The sequence below is a fragment of the Dasypus novemcinctus genome, chromosome 21, assembly GCF_030445035.2.
Source record: "Dasypus novemcinctus isolate mDasNov1 chromosome 21, mDasNov1.1.hap2, whole genome shotgun sequence".
Taxonomy (NCBI): domain Eukaryota; kingdom Metazoa; phylum Chordata; class Mammalia; order Cingulata; family Dasypodidae; genus Dasypus; species Dasypus novemcinctus.
In genome coordinates, this window is record NC_080693.1 from 61,381,658 (window position 1) to 61,401,308 (window position 19,651).

A 19,651-nucleotide genomic window follows, 5' to 3' on the forward strand; every position below is an offset into this window, starting at 1 on the left:
CCCCGCCCCTCTATACTTCCATGTGACTGACAGGGCGGAGAGACCAATGGGGGGCACTCTGGGCCGGCCCACACGCAACGCAGGTCGGGAGCGCCCGAGAGGCAGAAGAGCGCGCGAGGGGGACCACGGGGCTTGTAGTTCCTGCAGCGCTGGGAGGAGCCGGGGGCCGCCCGGGATCTGGGCTTAGGGTGGAGCCGGCAGCCGGCGAGGCGGAGCCCGGCCGGGAACGTTTTAAGGCCAGCCCTGCCGACGGCGTCACCGCGCGTCCAGGCGCCCCTAGGGGAGGCGGCTGCCGAGCGTTGGAAGAGGGCAGGGAGCCGTAAGTGCGGAATTGGAAAAGGAAAAACGGGTGCAAATGAATTAGCACATTAGGCTGCTTGGACCAGCCCCCGTCCTCGGTCGCTGGGAGAAGTCCCTGTGCACTTGCAGGACAAGTCAGCTCTGGGAACCGGACAGTTGGGGGAGTTCTGTGACGGCGAAGGGCTATGGGAAGGGTTCTCAGGAGGCTACTGGGTGAGAGCAAAGGAAGAGCTCCTGCCCCTGCACAGCTGTAACCCGGGACCTTCTTACTTTGCCTGGACCCCAAACACACCGGGAGCATCTTTGCCCTGCCTACCTTTTCTCTTCCCAGCCAGGACCAGCTCCTCTCTGACACCAAAAAGGAGTCAGACCACTTCTGCCTTAGCCCCCCATCCGTAAATCTAGACCGGAATCACTTCAACTCCTCCTCCCCGCCCCCATATGCATCAGGACTGTTTCTGCTCCCCTCAGTATGGATTAGAACTACTAATGCTTCTGCCCATGTACCCAAACACAGACCAGCACCTTGTCTACCACTGTATCACACTCCCCAGGGACATTACCCAAAATCTGTATGGAACGAAAGCCTACTTCAGGCACCTATGGACTTCGTTCCTATGATCAGCTAACAGTCATACTTGGAGCCCCAGCTGAAAAGTCAGCCTGCCTAGGACAACTTGCCACAAATTGATGCCCAGGCTTAGTTTCATCTGGTCACCAGAATGCCTCCTTGGTACAATCTCCGTGACCCCACCCCCACCCACCCAGTCTTGGCGTCACCAGTGATAATCAGAGAAATTACAGCCAAGAGGGAAGAAAGGGCTTGAGAGGGCAGAGGGAATGTGGCAGAGTGGGAGTCCAACAGGTTCTGGTGGTGACAAGCTTGTCCCCCAAACCCTGCTGGACCTAGCCCTGTACCAGCAGGTTCCTCACACAGGAGGGATGGGGAGACCCCTGGCCCATCTTTCCAGGACTGGAGATGGGCCTAAGCTGGTGCTCTGTTACTCCCACATACTGTGTCCGTATCTGTGGCTGTGACTGGGAGAGGGTATAATGGGCCCATAGTGACTCATTAAGTTTTTTCCCTCATCCCTGGGGCCCCTGGTGGCGTGAATGTGGTGCCAAGTGGATTAGCTGGCGCCTTTGCCCTTCCCAGAGACAGCAACAGGGCCCTGGGGTGTGGTGGGGGAGTGACAGCCTTGTCAGCTGTTCCAAAGCCCTAGGGCTCTCAGACCAACCCCCAGAAAGTGCCAGAGCCAACACCTACAAAAATAGAGTTTATTTCCCATCCAAAAGTGAGCCCAGGGTGTGGGGTGGTGAAGGTGAGCTGGGAGACTGGGACAAGTTTGCAAGAACTCAGGCCCTGAGTGAGACCATGTTGGAAGAGGAGAGAACAGACTTGGCTGAGGTGGGGAGCTTGGGGATAGGGGGTGCTGCTGGGACTGTTTTTTGAGCTGTTGGCAGCAGAAGAGACCACCATGAGTGACAGCCTGCAAAGAGACAGAAACAGGGATGTTAATATGCCCAAGAGTAAAAACATTGCTGAATCTAAAAAGCACCTGCTGGGGCAAAGAATCTGGAAGGACACTCTTAGGCAGGGATGACAAGCTCAAAACCCACAGAGACCAAAGGGTTCAAAGGAGGGAAACTAACTGGGTGTTGGAAGATGATCAAGAAAAATAGGGACTGCAAAGAACTGGAGGTGCAGCCCCCATCTAAGGAGGACAGTGGCTACCTACTCTAGCTGATTATGGCCGGATAGGAAAGTTGGCCCAGGATTGCCAGATCTCTCAAATTTTTCAGCAAAGCTGGAATATCTGGATTTTTATGCAAGTTCTTGTTACTTTTTATGTTGGCAACTAATTCATATTTTTAATAGATGCTGTGAGAACCAAAGAATACATGTCTAGGGGACCATCAGTTTGTTTCCTGAGTGGGCTGAAGGACAAAGTGAATCCCTCCAGGCTGGGCTGACAGTGGAAGAGTTGATCCAGTGCCAGCTAGGATCTCAAACCTACCCTTCCTCAGGTGATACTTCTCTAGGGGTCTCCAGCAGAGAGCTGGTGGCTGGGACAGAAGACCTGGCTATATCACTAAGCCAGCTCCAGAGTGGACTCCTGCACTCTACTCCTTTTGCTATAGACCCGACCACCAAGCTCCTGCCCATTCTTGCCTTGGCCTTCATTCCACCGCCCCCATCCTTGCCCATCCCTCTCATCTCCCTCATCTCTACCTGCCTTCGGGTCCTGGAGAGAAAGTTGGACATCTCATCTGCCCAACTCAGTGGGCACCATGGTTCATTTCATGCCTGCTAGGTTCCATGGCTTCAGGAGGCTCCCCTCACGGAGGAGGACAGGGGAACGTTTGGAAGAGGGAGCAGGGTCAGGGTGACCACGCTTCGTCAAAAAGTCCAAAGAATCCAGAGCCATCCAGACCAGCTGGTGGCTGCTGACCCTGAGGCAGGAGGCCAAGGGGCCCAGCCCCTTTCCGGATGGCAGGCAGTAATGCCCACCCCGGACAGGCCTGGGCCCAGGGCCAGGGTCAGTGGAAAGTGTCTGACCTGGACCGGAAGCTGTGCCTCATGAGGCGTGGGGTCGAGGGTGAGGCCTCTGGCACTGGGGAGGGTCTCAGAGGGTCAGGCTCGGAGGGGTAGGGGCTCAGAACGGAGGGCCTGGAGTTTGGGGATGCAACCCCCATCTCTGCTGTCCCCACACTGGCCGGGCAGTGGACCTCAGCAAGCCTAGACTCCTGGAGGCTAGGCGTTGGTCCAGACAGACAGGAAGAGATGCACGGTGGCCTCAGCTGGGGGCAAGGAGGGTCTGGAGGGTCTGGTGGCCAAGCCGAGGTTCGTGGGGGGCCCGGGGGACCCAGCCTGGCCTGCAGCAGGCCCATCATGTGCCGCAGCTCTTGGCTAAGCTGAGACACTTCCTGATTGAGACGGGAGATCTGTTGAAAAACACATCAAGTTGTTTCACAGACACCACAACAATAACCACCTCCCAGGTGCACACCCCTCTACAGTTTATTAAGCTCTTTCACAAGCACTCTCTGCTCATGGGCATTCTGGGAAGAAGGCAGGGAAGGAGTTATTTTTGCCTAGGTGTAAATACCCTAGTCTCTTTCCAAAAGGGATTTGGGACAGCAGACATTGTTTATTGTTTTATTTTGTTTTGTTTTTTTTCTTCTTTTTCACATTTACAAAATGTAGATAAATGCACACAAAGAGACAGCACAGCTGTGATGTAACAGACAGAGCCTTACTTTCAGGGGATCCCATGACACAAGCTTAAGCATCTTTATCAGTGGTTCTCAAGCTTTAGTGAGTACCAGAATCAATGGAGAACCTTGTAAAAATGCAGATTTCTGGGCCCCACCTCAGAAATTCTAAATTAGGTGAGGCTTAGGAATATACATTTTAACAGATTCTCCTGATGATTTTGTTGTCTTTTTTTTTTTTTTTAACATTCATTCATTCATTCATTCATTTATTCTTTTCTCCTGGTGATTCTGATAGGCATTCAAGTTTGGGAACTATTGGCTGTGAAGTGAAGGCTGCCTGAGACAGCTAGCAGCAGCAGGACTGGTCCTCAATCTTGCTGAACAAGGCCTGCCCCAGGCCAAGGCCCACCCTAGCCCAAGGCCCACCCAAGCCCAAGGCCCAACCTAGCCCAGGTGCCAGCCCCCTGGGATGCCCGGTGTTTATCAGAGCAGAAGGGAAGGCCTACTCCCAGGGGCTAGGCCTAGCTGCTCTTTAGCGACAGCTCTAAGATCCCCCGGGGCAGGGGCGGGGCGGGCGCAAAACTTCAGCAAACTGAATCTGGCTCTTCCTAATCAGGATTCCGATGTCTGGGTTCAAGATATCATCCTCTTCCCCCTACATCTCCTTAGCACTCATTTCACAGGGTCCCAGGCAGGAAAGAATGGGATGGAGGGAGAAGAGACCCTCTTTTGAGGCTGGAAAAGCTGAGCCAGTTGGGGAGGAGGAGGTGACAGTTACCAAATACCTACACTGTGCCAGGGACTGAAGCAGCCACCAATGCACTCATTTCATCCCCACAGCAACTCTGCCATGAACATACTGTTATCTCCCCCATTTTTAAAGGAGAAAACACTTTCAAAGAGGGTGTGGGACTTGTCCAGCATCACCCAGTTGGCATGAATATGTGCATTTAGGACTCTGACTCCAAAACCTGAAATGCTCTTATATCAAGCATATCTCTGGCCCCAGGATGACATTCTCCAAGGTTGGAGGGGAGAAGCCAGCCCTAACTCACCTCCTGGTTCAGTCTACAGACCTTCTCCTTCACCTCCTCCGCCTCAGTGGCCAATACTTGGCTGGGCCTGGTCCCTGCAGGCAGAATGGGGTGGGGGGTGCAGGGTGAGTGCAGGGAGCACAAACAGCCTGCGGCCTGGGTGGAAGCCCCCTCCTGTCGCTGGGCAGGTAGACAGCAAGGAGACAGGGAGATGCGAAACCCGAAAATGAGGCCAGGGAAGCCCTGCACCCACCTCCCCAGCCTCATTTCCCCAGTCTCCGCCTCCCACCCTAGACATGGAATGCTTCTCTCTGGTATCTGAACACAACATTCCTCTGCTTGTCATGCCTTTCAATAGGGACTCCACCCTCAAACTCCTACCCACCCTTTCAAACCTGACTCGTGTCCCCTCCTCTGGGAGGGAGAGTTGGGGTGACCTCCTCTGCTCCCACAGAGTCCTGTTCCTGCCTTGGTCCTGGAACTGTTTCCTCTGACAAACTGGGAGCTCACTGAGAGCATGGTCTGCTCGATCTTTGTATGCCTAGCACAGTGCCTGGCACATGCTAGGCTCCTACTGCATGTAGGATGAATGGATGAATGGCAGATGAATGAGCAATGTGCACTGAAGTCCACTGCTGGGCCCTTACCTGTAGGAGGGGCCTGTGAGCGGGGTCTTGGGGGCTCAGGCCTTCTGCTGAACCGGAATGTAGGGGCCTCAGCTGTGCTGCCAGAGTCTTCAATGCCATCTACTATCCTGAAGGGTGGGGGCAGTGCTCATCAGTGCCATGGGGGGTCGGTAGGGGCCAGAGCAGAGCAGGCAGAGGGTAAATGGGGCAGCAGTGCCAAGGAGCTGGGAAGGAGCAGTGCTCAAAGGGGTTGCAAGCTATGGTTGGATCAGGGAGGGAGGGGGGGGCAAATGGAACAAAGACATGGAGGAGCACTGGTTGGAATGCTAGGGACCAAGCCCAGAGAAAGTTCTGGAAGCCAGCAGGGGGATGGGGGAGGCAAGAGAGGCTGGCATCTCACCGGGGACTGAGGTCCGGAGGTCCAAAGGTTCCCAGTGAGGGAATGAGCAGCTGGGGGGGCTTCCAGGCAGCAGAGCCCCTGGGGGGGCCAAGAGGGGAGGGGCTGTGGCCCCGGCCAGCCAGGGCAGGGGAAGGGGATGGGGATAAGGAAGGAGAGGAGGCAAGGGCTGAGAAAGGAGGCAGCTCCTCCCCCAAAAGGCTGACCAGGGAGCCCCTGGGCCGCGCTGGGCTGAGGTTGGACAGTAGGAGGGGCCGGCGGGGCCTGGGACCTCCCCCAGGCTCCGTCCCACCCTCAACCTCTGTGATGGATGGCAGGGTCTTGTCTGAGGAGGAGCCAAGGCTTTCGGAGCGTGGCTGTGGGCAGAAGGGGCAGCTGATGTCACAGTGAACAATAGGCCCCTTCATTAAGCAACAGCCTTCACTGGGGGATGCTGCTTCCACCCCCCTCCTTTCTTCCTGCAGCAGAGGAGCCAAGACAAGATGGCCCCCCACAGCCTTCTCCCCAGAGCAACCTCATACCCCACCCAGGAAGGGGGTGTTACCTGGGAGAGGCGAGGGGATCGGGAAAAGCGGCTGAGGCCCTGTGGGGACATAGGAGGGTTCAAGCTATCTCACACCTCCCCACTCCCTTGGCGGGGCACCTCCCAGTCCCATCCAACAGCACTGTGGGTTTGAGATGTGGAGCTTTTTAATAGTATTGAGTCAGTGACCCCTCCAACCCCAAATCAGAGAAATCCTGAGTGGCAAAGTGAGGCTGAAAAGCAGCAAAAGACAAAGGACCAGGTGTAAAATACAGACGTGGTCCAGAGCCTAAAACTAACTGAGGCTCAGTAAATATTTGGTGACTGGAGAAGAGGAAGCCCCAGGCAATGAGGCCCAAGAGGAATGTATGAGGGAAGTTGTTTCCAAAGTGAGGGTCCTTAAAAGAGCCTGGAGTGAGGCTGGAGGAAGGCCAACAGGAGATGGGTCAGTAAGCTGGAAGTAGAAGATGGTGAGAGGTGGTCCATGGGGTAGGGTAATGGCCAATGGAGTAGTATCACTGAGGTTGGAAAATGTTGAGCATGGAAGGGGCAATGGAAGAGGGTGCCTGGGGTTGAGAGATGATGTTTTCAGAGTGGAGGGAGAGGATGCGGCTTCTGGGGCTGGGAGAGGTCTGCTTTGAGGGAAGGGACCTTGGGGGGTGGAGCCACAGAGGACACAGGGCGTCTACGTACGTTGGTGTCAGAGCCCTGGCGTAGATTGAAGGTGAGGTCCCGAGGCAGGCCAGCTCGGAAGGCAGCTCCATACTCAGGGTAGAGTCGCAGGACCTCAGCCAGCCCTCGGCTGCTCAGCTGTTGCAGGCCACAGTAGGTAAGTGCCTTCACATCAGCGCTGGTCTTCAGAACGCAGCTTGGGCCTGCCCCTGACCCAGGCTCCTGCCCCGGCTCAGGGATATCTGCCCCAACCAGGTCTCCCTTCCCTGTGAGCAAAGGATGGGGACAGTCAGCTGAGGCAGAGGGACTAAGAGGACATCAGTGGGAGATGGCCAATGGACTTGAGGGCAATAATGGTGTTTGAAGCAAGTTGAAGATGGGTCAATAAGTGGGATTGGTGGAAATAATCAATAGAGTTAGAAAAAGGTCAGTAGAGAATGACTGGTGGGATCATTTGGGAGATAGTCACTGGAGGATGTCAGCACTGGAGGAATGATTGATGGCATTGGATGATCAATAAAGAATGGCCAGAGGGGTCAATTAAAGGGCAAAGGTCAACAGAATTAGGAGTCAGTGGGGAAGGGTCTACGGAGTTGAGAGATGGTACAATGAGAAAGGACCAGTTGCATTGAAGAACCATCATTGGGGAAGGGTTGGGGGATAGCCAGTGGGATCAGTGGAGTCAGAGATGGTCCAAGAGGTTGGTAGTAGGGTTGAGGTGACCAAGAAGGAGTACTCCCCAGCAGGAAGTACAGGTTTCTGCTAGATGTATTGTATTTCCTAGACTCCTGGTCATTCCCAAGGCCTCAGGGCAAGGTTTTGGGGTAGGTTGTAGGTGATGGTCGGGTCCTCACCCAGGATGGCCAGCACCATGTTGTCACGCAGCACCTCTAGAGAGCCAGAGCAGACGTAGTAGTGTGCCTGCAGGGCATCCCCGCGGCGCAACAGGTACTCGCCCGGAGCACAGAAGGAGGTCTTGATGTGCAGGGAAAGGGCCCTCAGGCAGCCCCTGCTGGCTGCTCCAAACAGTGGCAGCTGCAGGATCTCCCGATTCAGGTGCATAGCAATGTCAGCTCTCAGCTCGTCTGGGAAGTCACGCAGTAACTGCATAAGGGGCATAGGTCATTCTGGTCATCCCCCTGCAGCTGCTATTCAAGTCTACAAATGTGCTGAGCTGTCTTCAAGAAGAGAGCTCTAACTTACTCTTGACTTTGAAGTCACCTCTCTCTAACTTTCAGGAAAACTTCTGTGTCTAACTTCAGTTTTGCTTGCTGGAGTGTATTCCTCTCAACCCAATTTCTAGAGCAGAGACTAGGTCTTCTCCCATCTGTCCACCACCATAGCTACACTCTTTGGACACTCATGTATGTCCTGGCGACTGAACCCCACACATCCAAGGACCATTCCCAGAGGGTTGGACTTCAACCAGGAGTCAGGAGACTAGGAGGCAGCTGTGCTTCTAAATCCCCATGGATCTTGGACAATCCATTTCTTATCTCTGGCCTCAGCATCCCCCGTTTTAAAATGCAGGGTTATACAAGATCTTCCCTCTTGGGGCCGAATTTAATGTTCATGTTTCCATCCTCATATTAGCAAGCCCTTGGTCACTCTGACTTGCCGACCCCTTCCTCATTGTGGAAATTGTCCTCCCAGGCTCCTGCGACATAAAATTCCCTCCCTGTTCTCCAGCCTCTTTCACTGCTCTTTTCCCATTTCCTCCCCAGGCTCCTTGTCCTCAGCCTCCGCCTTGGCTCTCTCTTCACTTTTCACACTCTCCCTGCATCATGGCAACTGGCCCCCTGACTGCCCCACTACCTGTGAGCCCCAGCTTCCAACCTGGGCCCAGACCTATATTTCCAACTCCCCACTGGGCACCTCCACTTGGTTCCCACGGGCACTGCTTCAGCCCAGTCTTCCTCCATGAAGTTTCTGGCTTTCCCACCCCTTTGGTCAAGCCAGAAACTTGGGAATCACTCTGAGGTCCTCTCTGGCGATAGCTGTTCACCAAATCTCATAGATCCTACCCTCTAACATACGGATCCAATCCATTCCCTCCTAGATCCTTGTGCCCCTCCCCACTCTAAAAATCCCTCAGGATAAAACCTAGATGCAAGGTCATCCCAGAGCTGGACCTGCCTGCCTCCCCAGCCCATCTTTTCCACTCCCTCCTTCCTTCCTCCCCCATCCCTGCCCTCACCCCACCGTGTTCCCATGAACTACTTTCAGTTCCCTGAAGACAGGCACCCTGCTCTTTTGCGTCACTACTTCCGGACCTCTGTTCAGATTGCTTTCTGCCAGGAATGGCCTTCCCCTAGCTGGCAGGCTTCCTTTCCTTTTTCCTTTCACACTGTGCCCTCCTCCACGCCACCTTCCCTGACTCCTCCAGGCCTGGACACAATGAGGCTCTCACGGCACTGATATCCCCCACCTGCCCACCTCCATAAAGTCCTTCTTTCTCTGTAATACTTTATTTATCTGCTTCCCGAACTGGAGTAGGGTCTCGCTGAGGACAGGGACTGTGTCCAGCAACAAAGCTAGCGCAAAGTAAACGCTCAGGAATTGGTGGCTAGAGGAAGAATGGCATTAGCTGAGGCGTGGGCTACCATTAACTCCCCACATTCTAGTATAAAAGGGAAAGGCTTTGGATTTGGGTGGACGCGTGACCTTGTTCCCCTCCCTGGGCCCCGTTTGCCGCCATTCTAAACCGGGAGAGGCTGCGGCGGCCCCTGCCCCGCCACGCCGCTGGGGGCGTGCCTAGGGACCCAGGGTGGCGGGCGGAAACAGGAAGGCCGCTCTACCTCGTTGGCGTCAATGCCGCTGTTGACGGCCCACGTGGTCTGGAAGTACTCGAGCATGCGCTGCTTGAGTGGCCTCGGCAGGCGGTGCACGCGGATGAAGTCCTTGAGGTCCTTCATGCGGCTGTGGTAGAGCGAGCGGCGCGAATACATGCGCTGGATGATGGCCGTCACGTTCCCGAACACCACGGCGTGCATCAGCGCTGCGGGGGCGCGGGGCAGCCGGTCAGGGGAGCGGGGCGCACTGGAGCGGCCACACTTCCAGCCTCCGCCCCTACTCCCAAACCCACTCTGCTCTGGACGGGTCTCTGGGTTCCTGGGGAGGGCAGGAGAGCCGGTGGGCTCCTGCGTGCCTACCCAGTGCCAAAGGTACTGGGCTGGGTGCAGAGAATCCGGACAGTCCAGAGGGGGGTTGCGACCCGCTGCTGGTCCTACGTCTGCTCCCCTCCCCCCCTTAGGGTTTTCCTTCCCTTTTGCAGGAGGCCATGCCTGGGTTCGCGGTATCCCCCAGGGCCAACACGTAGTAGGTGCTGAGGACATGTTTATGAATGAATGCACGGCTGCCTGGACTTGGATTCTCTGGGCCTCAGTTTCCCCATCTGCACGCTGGGCTTAGCAAGGCCACCCGGGGGCGTGGCGGGCCCGGCCTCACCGCCGATGAGCATGGTGCAGATGGAGAAGATTTTCTCGGCGTCGGTGTTGGCGCACACGTTGCCAAAGCCCACACTGGTGAGGCTGCTCAGCGTGAAGTAGAGGGCGGCGATGTAGGCGCTGCGCCGCGATGGGCCGCCCGCCGAGCCGTTGACGTAGGGCACCTCCAGCCGCTTGCCCAGCTCGTGCAGCCAGCCTAGGGGATGGAGATGGAGGGAGCCCCAGCTGCACACGCGGCAGAGGACAGGGCTTCCCTGGGCTGCCACGCCCACCCAGGGCGAGTATGTACAGAGGTGAGGGCTGGTTGGCGCCGGTTGGCACCAGAAAGGAGGAGCAACCCTAGTCTGGGCCTCTCCGTGGAGAACTGATTACACTTGCCATCCGAAGTTACCAGTGCCCTACTCTGCTGACTTGTGCCAGGTGCTCTTCAACTCTACTTTTTACTGAGCACCTCCTGTGTACAGGGCACTGGGACTTGACTCAGCCAGATACTCTCCCTGCCCTGGTGGAATGTACAGTCTGGAGGGAGAAAAGACATGAAATAAATCATTGCAGGTGGAAAGCCAATTACAGAAGGGCCTGCTGCAGGTGTCTCAGGAACCACAACAGGATAGAGAGAGCCAATCCAGTTGGGGGAGGGAGTGGTTTCTGGACAGGGTACCTTAGGAGAGGGTATTTCAGTTGAGACTGCAAAGAAGAGAAAAGTCACCCAGTTGAAGAAGGGAGGAGAGACAAAACAAAGATTCCAGAGTGGGAAGTAACATGTCCAAGGCTCAAAGTCAAAGCAGTGCATCCTGGGAGCTGGAGGGGGGCCAGCGAGGCTACAGCACAGCAGGTAGGGAGCAAGGGAAGCCAAGTGAGGATGGGGTGGGGTGGGGTGGGACTGTGCAGGGACCCTGAGTGTGGCACTTATTCCAAGGACAGGGCAGGGCCACTGAAAGGGTCTGAGCAGGGGTGTGGCAGGTCTGCGGTAAAGAGAGTGGCCAGGGCTGGAGGGGATGAGAAGGGGCAGAAAGGTGCATAAGGGCAGTGGGGTGGACTGGGGAGGGCCGAGGGGGTGGAGAGGAGAGGCCAGTTTTGAGGAATCCCTGAGAAGTGGTACTGATGTGGACTGGATATGGGGGTGGAGGAGAGGGAGGTGTCAGGGCCAAGGCCCTGGGTCTGATGTGCCTTCCAGGGGGACCCTGAGGGCCTGGGGCTATCTCCTGACCAGTGACCATTGAGTCTGGAGAAGAAGGGATTGATGGGGGCAGAGGGCCACCAGGCCAAGCTCTTTCTGGGCCTTTGCATGTGCTGCTCCCTCTGTCCAGCCCTCACCCTCTCCCCAGCCACAGAGTATCTCTCACACCGTAATGATTGTCTTTGTTGGCCTTGCTCCCCTGCTAGGTTGTGAGGTCCTTGAAGGCACAGCCTCATCTTCACATCCTTATCCCCAGGGCCTGATCTGCATGGAGCTCAGTGCATGTTTGTTGAATGAATGAAGGCATTTGGGTGGGTGGGTGTGGGTTCTGGTGGAGGCAGCACCTTGGGGCATGAGTGGACAGGGCAGGGCAGGTGGTCAGTGAAAGCCTGGGGTCAGTGGCTCACCGATGTCCCAGAGCAGCGGGTCATTGGCCTCCATCTCCCGGCGCCCGATGACGTACCAAACGCAGGCCATCCAGTGGGCCAGGAGCGCGAACACAGACATGAGCAGCGTGAGCACCACAGCACTGCACTGCGAGTAGCGCTCCAGCTTCTGCAGCAGCCGCAGCAACCGCAGCAGCCGCACCGTCTTCAGCAGGTGCACCAGCGACGTCTGCGGGGGGTGGCGGGGGAGGCTGTCAGCAGGCACGCTCCCCACAACCCCCACATCTCCCACCGGAGGCCCTGAACCAGGGGAAGGTGAAATAGGACAATCATCCCTGCTGTCCTGAGAAGGTGACCAGGGAATGCAGTGGGGGAGAGGAGAGAACATAGTAAATGCTCCCTCTAGGTGCCAGGCACTGTGCTAGGCGTCTGTGATTCTCATAAAACAGGTATGCCTCCAAGCCAGTTATGGCCAGCATTCCAGATTTGCAGATGAGTAAACTAAGACTCAGAAAAGCTATTGATTTGCTCAAGTCACAGACCAAGGAAATGATGGGGCTGGGACTTGGGTCTGACCCAGTTGACTCCAAAGCCCATTCTGTGCTCTACTGCCTCCTAGCCCTGGCCAGAGGCAGGGGAGCAGACGACCAGTTTCCACTGGGGCCCCTGCTGGAGGCCCCCTGTGTTCTGGGCACAACCAGCTGTGGACAAGAGCTGGGTGTTAAGTGATGATGGCAATTCCAACATCTCCAGGTTGAGGTTTGTCTTCTCACACGCACCCTGTGGCTGGGGGCAGCTTGGTGGATAGGGCTCAGGGCTTTGGGGCTGTGCCCATGGAGTTTGCTGTGAAGATTCTTTACTGCCCCTTCAAGGCCTCCAGGAGTGTGTCCCCTAGCCTTGGCCCTACACTCCTGCTGTCGCACCTTCTGCCATTTTCTCTAATTTTGGGTGAGGAAGCTAGAAAGGAGGTGACCCTGCTTCCCCACCATGGACCTTCTCCAGAGTTTACTGTGTACACCCCAGCTCCCAGAGCTCCTGGCTCCAAACTTGTGTCCTTCAGGGCTTCCCCCTGGGCCCCAGTCCCTTGGGGGCCCCCTCCTCTCATTCTCCTTGGACCAGAATGTTCTAGGCCCAGGTCATTCAAACCTACAGCTCTGCCATTTCCTTTTTTTTTTTTTTTAATCTATCTATCTATCTATCTATCTATCTATCTATCTATCTATCTATCTATCTATCTATTTATCCATCCATCCATCCATCCCCATATAACCTGCTCCCCATCCCCTACCCCCAGTTCCTACTCATCTCTCTTTGCTCTGCCCCCATCCAGCCCCCAGCATCGCTCCTCATCTCCCCTTAAGCCAGACCATCCACTCTTGTTCCCTGGTTTCCTGGGAAGCAGGATGGTGTTTTGGAAAGAATACCAGGCTAGGAGTCCGGGATCTAGTTCTAATCTCTTGTCTGCCACTTGCTAGCTGAGTGACCTTCAGCAGTTCACCTCTCTGAGCTGCAGTATCTACCTCTGAGAAAGAGGGACGAGAGAATTTGCCCCCGAAGGCTTACTGTGAAGTTTTCATGTGTTGATGTGAGTGAACTGTAAAGTGCCCCCCAAGGTAGTAAAGGAGAAGAAATTGCCTGGGAGGAAGACACGGGGCTCTGTAGCTCCCCCTCTCCCCCCAAGCAGCCATCTGCCCAGTTGATCCTGCCTGAGAGGCAAAGAGGGGTAACTCAAGGGGAGGACTGGGGAAGCTCTGCCCAGAATGGCCGGAGCCTCAGGGCAGACGGTTGTCTTGGGGCAGCCACACACATGCACGTGTGTGGAAGCGTGCACACACGTGTACACAGCCAGGGGAAGAGGCCCACAGCCCGTTGGCGGCTAGTTAAATACGGCTGCGTGTAGGTGGTTTCCTGCTATAGCTAAGTGTGGCAGGGAGGGAGCACACAGGGAAACTGCTCTCCACCTCCCCAACCAACAACCCAGGGGGTCTGGGGACACAGGGTGGGACTCCCTGACTCCAGACGCAAGACCTACTACTCTACCAGTGGGGCCCAGAGCCACCTCCAGGCAGCTCCCCAGGGAGCCGAGGGGACACAGGTCCTGGTATTCTCTGTCTCCAAATCCACCCCATGGCCTCTGCCTCCTTGTCTTCCTAGGTTCCCCCAAGCACTCTCCTCCATCATCTGCCAGCCACGTCCTCCTCACTAAGGTCTAGCTCTGCTCCCACTTCTCAGGAACCCTCCTCAGACCACCCTAGGCTCTGCCCAGCTCAGGTACTTTTGCCTCCCCGGAGCTGGCCAGATCTCAGGCCATTTTTATGCCTGCCCCAGGTTCCAGCCTGGAACTCCAAGGTCGGCGAGCTCCGTGCCCAGCCCCTGCTCTGCAATATCTTGACCCCACCTTCCACTCCTCTTGCCCTCTCCTCTTCCTGCTGCCCCCTCCAGTATTCCTGCTCCCTCTCTTACTTAGCTGTTTGGAGGCTGTATCCTTGTCCCTTTTCCCCACAGTGACCATGCCCCACACAGTGCTTTGCAGACAGCTAAGTGCTCATCAGTTGTTAAATAAAAGTGTGAAAAGTACCACTCATTTGGCATCAGCCCAAGCCGCCCTGGTAGCCCTAGTTAGCTTTTCCTTTGTCTCAGCTTCCCTCACACTGTGAGCTGAGCTCCCTGAGAACACAGTCCTTCCCGGCACTTAGCACAGGGCTTTGTCTCCAGGAGGGGCCTCAGAAATACATGCAGATGGGTTGATGGGAAAGACCACCTCTGGGTTTGGGTCCCCTGATGGGAGATGCTGTGCTGCAGTTGGGTGGCTAGTTTGCGTGGTGGGATGGGGGTCACTCACCACGGTGATGTTGAAGACGTAAAGCAGGTCAAAGGGCAGAGCAGCAATGAGGTCAACAAAGAACCAGGTGGCCAGGTAGTGGAGACCAATGGAGCGAGGAGCCGAGATCACCTGGCCAGACTGGGACACATAGGTGGTGCGGAAGTTCAAGATGATATCTGGGGGTGCAAGGAGCTGTTACCTGGGGGCCTGGGCCAAGAAACTGGGCAAGCTGAGAATAGGCCCAGGGACTGGGAATGGAGGAGGAGGCAGGATGGGGAGCATGGACTGGCTTTTGGCTGGTCCTTAGGGAGGAGAGACCCAAAGGCTGAAGGCTGCAGGGGCCAGGGGTTAGGGCATGGGACCTAAAGACCCAGAAATGGATAGGTTCTGAATGCCGGGTCCTGCAGGCCCAGGAGGAAGTGAGGCTTGGGTGGATGGGTCCCCAGGCCCACCCACCAGGGTAGGGTGGCAGAGGGTCTGACCGAGGATGAAGAGCATCTCCACAGCAATGTCGCTGACAAGAGTGTGTCGGGAGGTGATGGGGGTGTCATCATCGCCCGAGAAGCAGACGTTGTAGGGTACAGTGACAGCAACGTAGAAGGTGGCGAGGAGGATGAGGCCGTCCCAGACGGCCTTGGGGACGCTGTAGTGGAGGAGGAGGCAGCGGGACCCCCCCACGGAGGCCACCTTGTACTCGGGCACTGATGGCTTTGGCTCAAACACGTTCTAAGGGGAGAGGGGTGGCGATTGGGGACACTTGAGGGAAAGAGGAGCCAGGGCTGGGGGGAGGGAGAGGCAGGAGTGGGGAAAGGGTAAAAAAGGAGAGGGGAAGGCGGGCACGGCAAGGGTGATGTTAACAGGAGACAGAAGGTGCAGAAGATTGGTCCAGAGGCTGGCACCTGACTTCTCCTTCCCCCTGCCAAACTACTGCCCAGTTCCCCTTTAGTATCAGTCATGTTCTAGGAGGGTAAGGGAGGTTGGTGTTTATGGGGCTTGACCTCACCCTGCTTGAGAAGGAAATTACGACAAGTCAGACACATACCCTAGCTTTAGGGGCTACTAACTCCTCCCTCAAATTCCTCCTGGGTTCTGGGGGCCTAGTGGTGGGTGGGCATGTCCTAGGGGGTGAAGGGAAGCTGGTACAGGCCACCATTCCCTGCAGCCATCACAGACACACAGAGGGTTGGAGACATGGTGCTCTAGTTTTGACAGGGTCCTAGGAGGAGGTATGCAGGGCTAGATACCAGGCCCTCAATGGGGGACTCCTGTGATTTCATCTTCCATGATGTGACCCGCTCACCCAGGGGTAGATGATATAATGGTTGCTACAGTCCCACCCTTGTGATATTATCAGAACAGAGTAACATCAATCACCCAAGGAAGCAAGGGAGATGGAGATGGAAGGAAGTCTGGGGGGGGACATGGGGATGGAGCAGAGAGTGGACAGAAGAAGCCAATGGAAGGGGACAGTGGTAGGGAGCCTGAGAATCAAGGCTGGAGGACTTGGGTGGGATGGGACTCACATTATTGGTCTTCATGCCTCCCTGGCCCCGGCGGCCAAAGTGACCGGTCAGTCGGTGTAGGACGGTACGGCTCTGCCTCCTGGCAGACCGAAGTTTCATGCTGGCTCCCCTCCTGCCCAGGGAGTTTTCTGTTGGATAGCAGGGTGCAGAGATAAGTGGGGGCACATCCCATGAGACTGCGTAGGGACAGGTCTTGTGTGACCTTGGGCAAGGACATCTGATCCCCCCCATGTCCCCCCCAATGACTGGCAGTTACCGTGATTACTGTCCCCACGGCCTCCTGGGGGGCCCAGTCCTGGGCCTTCACTCTGAGTGATGTCTTTGAAGGAGAAGAGGAACAACACAACCTCCCCCATCTCATTCTTGATGGGCATCATGTCCAGGAGGCACCAAAAGGCTGAGCCTGTAGTGGTGGAGAAAGGAGGGGCAGGGTGAGCAGCCCCCCGCATCCCTCTCCTGCCAGGCCTCCTTGGTTGCTCACAGAGTCAAAGGGCTTGCAAAGGTTTAGAGAGGGAAGAAACCCTACAGATTATGCCAGCCAACTCCTTCATCTTACAGATGGGGAAACTGAGACCAGAGAGTGACAGGGACACACAGTATCCCCTAGTAAGCTTGCAGCAGTGGGAGGGAGGATGAGCACCCAGGCTTATGTGCGACGTGGTCTCTGGGTAAGGCCTGGAGTCTGGCCCCCTCACCATCCTTGCGGTAGAAGCATATTTCAGCCCGGTGCTCCTGGTGGCCCTCCAGGGCCTTGTGCAGCCGCTGCAGGGCCGGCTCACTGGTCTCTGGGCCATAGAGAAAGCGACAGCTGCAGGTTTTCTGCATGACCTCAGTGCGACCGTAGCCTGTGAGTTCGCAGAAGCCGTCGGAGCAGTAGACGATGGGGAAGCCTCGTGGGCCCTGTGCGTTGGCCAGCAGGAAGTTGCTGTCTGTGGGAAGAAGAGGTTGAGGTCAGGTCAAGGTCAGAAGGGGTCTCAGCTTCCAGGGGGACAGCACCTCCCTCAAGGTATAGTCAGAGGTCTCAAAGCCAGAAGCTCCTCAGCTTCCCATGTCCTGGATCCCCCTTTGGGATAGTCTTTCTTTCTTTTTTTTAAATTAGAGAAGTTGTGGATTTGGGATATTCTTCAAAGACAGTAAAAAGTTTAAGATGAACAAATTGACAAGGTCCAAGGGAGGCCTGGAATTGGGGCAGGGACTCCAACTGGGGTTGGAGAAGGAGCCCCAAGTGGTCAGGCAGTCCATCCCCTCACCTTCCGGCCCGTGGTTTCTTACTGTGGAGGCACCAGAGCATAGTGAGTAAGAGCACCAGCTCCAGCGCCCTAACCCTGCCATTTACTAACTGTGTGACCTTGGGCAAGTTCATTAACTCTTTTGTGCCTCAGCAGTATCTTCCTCACGTGGTTGTCGTGAGAGTTACATGAGTTAACTTAGGGGCACAGATCCTGGCACATGATAAGTGCTACACAGATGGAGGGATAAATGAGACTGTCCTTGAGAAGTGATTCCTCCACCTTCACACAGCTTTCAAAGCATATCCGTACACACCATCCTGTGACCCTACCATAGGATAGGCAGGGCAGAGATTCTGATGGTATCACACCCATTTAATTGAGAAGAAACCAAAAAGCAGGTATTATTTACAGTCACAAAACTTCTAAGTGTGGGGGAAGGGAGGCAGTAACGAGGAGTCTCCTTACTCCCTGCCTTCCAGGAGAGGTTCACTCTTTAGCAGCCCTTTAGCTAATTTCTGGAGTTCTGCTCAAAATCTGACAGAAGAGGGCATTCGGGGTGTGGCCCCGGCCACACGGCTTAGCAGCAGACCCTGAGCTGGCTCCCTCAAGCTCCAATGGGCAGGAGCAGTGAGGCTGCTGGGGCTGTCCAAGGACAGAGTCTCAGCTGAGGGATGGGGCCTGAGGCGCAGTCAGTCCCAGGGCGCTAGAACGGGTGACTGTCTGGGGGTGGAGCTGCTGATGGGGACACTGAGGCTGCCCTGGAGGAGCTGGGCCCCAGGCGGCAGCCTCCTCCTTCCATCCCTGGGCCTGTTGCCCCGGTGACGGGCACTATGGAAACAAGGGAGGTGGGGGGGGAGGAGGGGGAGGCGGGTAGGGCCCCGGCGGCTCGGTTTCCGCCCTCGGGTACCGCTCCTCCACCCTCGAGGTCCTGGCTAGGGTTCCCGAGGGGAGCGGGGCGGGGGGAGATCCCTGGACTCCAGAGCAGGAAAGAAGCAACTGCGGGAGAAGAGGCAGAGGAGGAGTGCGGCTGTCCAGGGTGCTGAACCCGAAACCCGCGCGAGGGTGGGCGAGCCGGAGTTCCCTCCGTCACACCGACCGCCCCCCTTCCGCCTCCCGCCCCTCAGACACAGGCACACCGCGGGCTCCATGGTGCCGATCTGGGGCGCGCGTGACCTTATTCTGGCTGGGTTCTGCCGAAGTCTGATCTTTTCCCTTTTTTTTCTCTTTCTGGGGGAAGGGGGAGCTGGAGTCGCCTGCGAGTAGACCCGAGTGCCCAGCCACTTCGTCCCACGTCCGTGTCTCGGATGTCCCCTATAGGCCCCCAGCAGAGCTCTGCAGGGAGTGAGCGGCTCCCAAGGCCCCTCCTCGTTTTGCCGCACAAAGAGCCTCTCCTGCCTCGCGTCACACCCCCCAACCTTGAACCCCCGCGCTCCTGGCCCTCTCCCCGCCTCCCCTCTCAGGTCGCTCCCCGCCTTGCTCTCTTTTCTGTGGCTTCCTGAGTTCCCAGACCCTCAACTACTCTTTCCTCGCCTCGGGTCTCACCATATCCAGGAGACCCGAGCCGACCCCGTCCGAGCCTTTGCCCCCATCTCGAACCTCCGGCCCCTGCCTCCGCTCCACTCACGCGTGCCGTCGAAGCGGGTGGCGATGGTGTCCAGAAAGGTGTTTTGCGGGGCCAGCAACCCCTTCATGACCGGCATGGCCCCGGGGCGCGGGTTCTAGGCGCCGCGCTGGGGGGCGTTCAGCGGGGCCGGGCCGGAGGGGGCGCGCTGCCGGCGGGGCCGGGGCGCCCCATGCGCCCGCCTGCCTCCTCCCCTCCCTCTCGCCGCCGCCGCCTCTGTGCCCGCAGCTCGGTCGCGCTGGGTTCGGCTCGGCGCCGCCTGGGCCCAGCCCTCCACCTCCTCCCCGCGGACCGAGTTCTCCCCGGGCTCGGCCCGCACCCGCCACGTGGCCCTGCACGGGGAGGGGCCGCCAGCGACACCCGCACCCCTCTCGGCAGCTCCCCTCCCAGAGAGGAGCGTCCCACGCGTGTCTCCCAGGGAGAGAATTCGGGGCCCGCCCACCGGGGCGGGGGCGGGGCTTGTAGGACAGACACGCCCTCCTTTCGGAGTGGCCCCGCCCCTCCAAGTGTTTCCCCGGCGGCCCCCTGGAGCGCCCGTGGCTCCGCCCCATTGGATTTCCCCGTCCGCCGCCCACGTAGGGGACGCTCTCTGGTTCGCAGTGCCGCCTGCTGGAGTTCGGATGCTTCGCAGTACCCCGCAAGCCCCTCGCTCTCGTTTGACTTAGCAG

General features: G+C 57.0%; 1 protein-coding gene across 2 annotated transcripts; it reads right to left on the reverse strand.

Moving 5' to 3' along the window:
• Nucleotides 1–1,564: 1,564 nt before the first annotated feature.
• On the reverse strand, nucleotides 1,565–19,201 carry KCNH4 (potassium voltage-gated channel subfamily H member 4). Of its 2 annotated transcripts, none has more exons than XR_011646886.1 (16): nucleotides 18,987–19,201; nucleotides 16,826–17,059; nucleotides 16,387–16,533; nucleotides 16,131–16,258; nucleotides 15,090–15,333; nucleotides 14,626–14,783; nucleotides 11,805–12,012; nucleotides 10,219–10,413; nucleotides 9,570–9,769; nucleotides 7,626–7,875; nucleotides 6,793–7,037; nucleotides 5,580–5,932; nucleotides 5,201–5,307; nucleotides 4,575–4,648; nucleotides 2,534–3,246; nucleotides 1,565–1,790 (listed from the first exon to the last, which is right to left on the reverse strand). XR_011646886.1 is itself a non-coding variant. In XM_071210662.1 (16 exons), the coding sequence occupies exons 1-16, from the start codon at nucleotides 19,060–19,062 to the stop codon at nucleotides 2,842–2,844; spliced, it is 3,063 nt and encodes a 1,020-aa protein (XP_071066763.1). In that variant the 5' UTR covers nucleotides 19,063–19,201; the 3' UTR covers nucleotides 2,755–2,841. The 2 variants fall into 2 exon arrangements, 1 of the variants encoding a protein (XP_071066763.1); XM_071210662.1 differs by lacking the exon at nucleotides 1,565–1,790 and adding an exon at nucleotides 6,121–6,159 and having other exon boundaries at nucleotides 2,755–3,246.
• Between the last annotated feature and the right edge of the window lie 450 nt (nucleotides 19,202–19,651).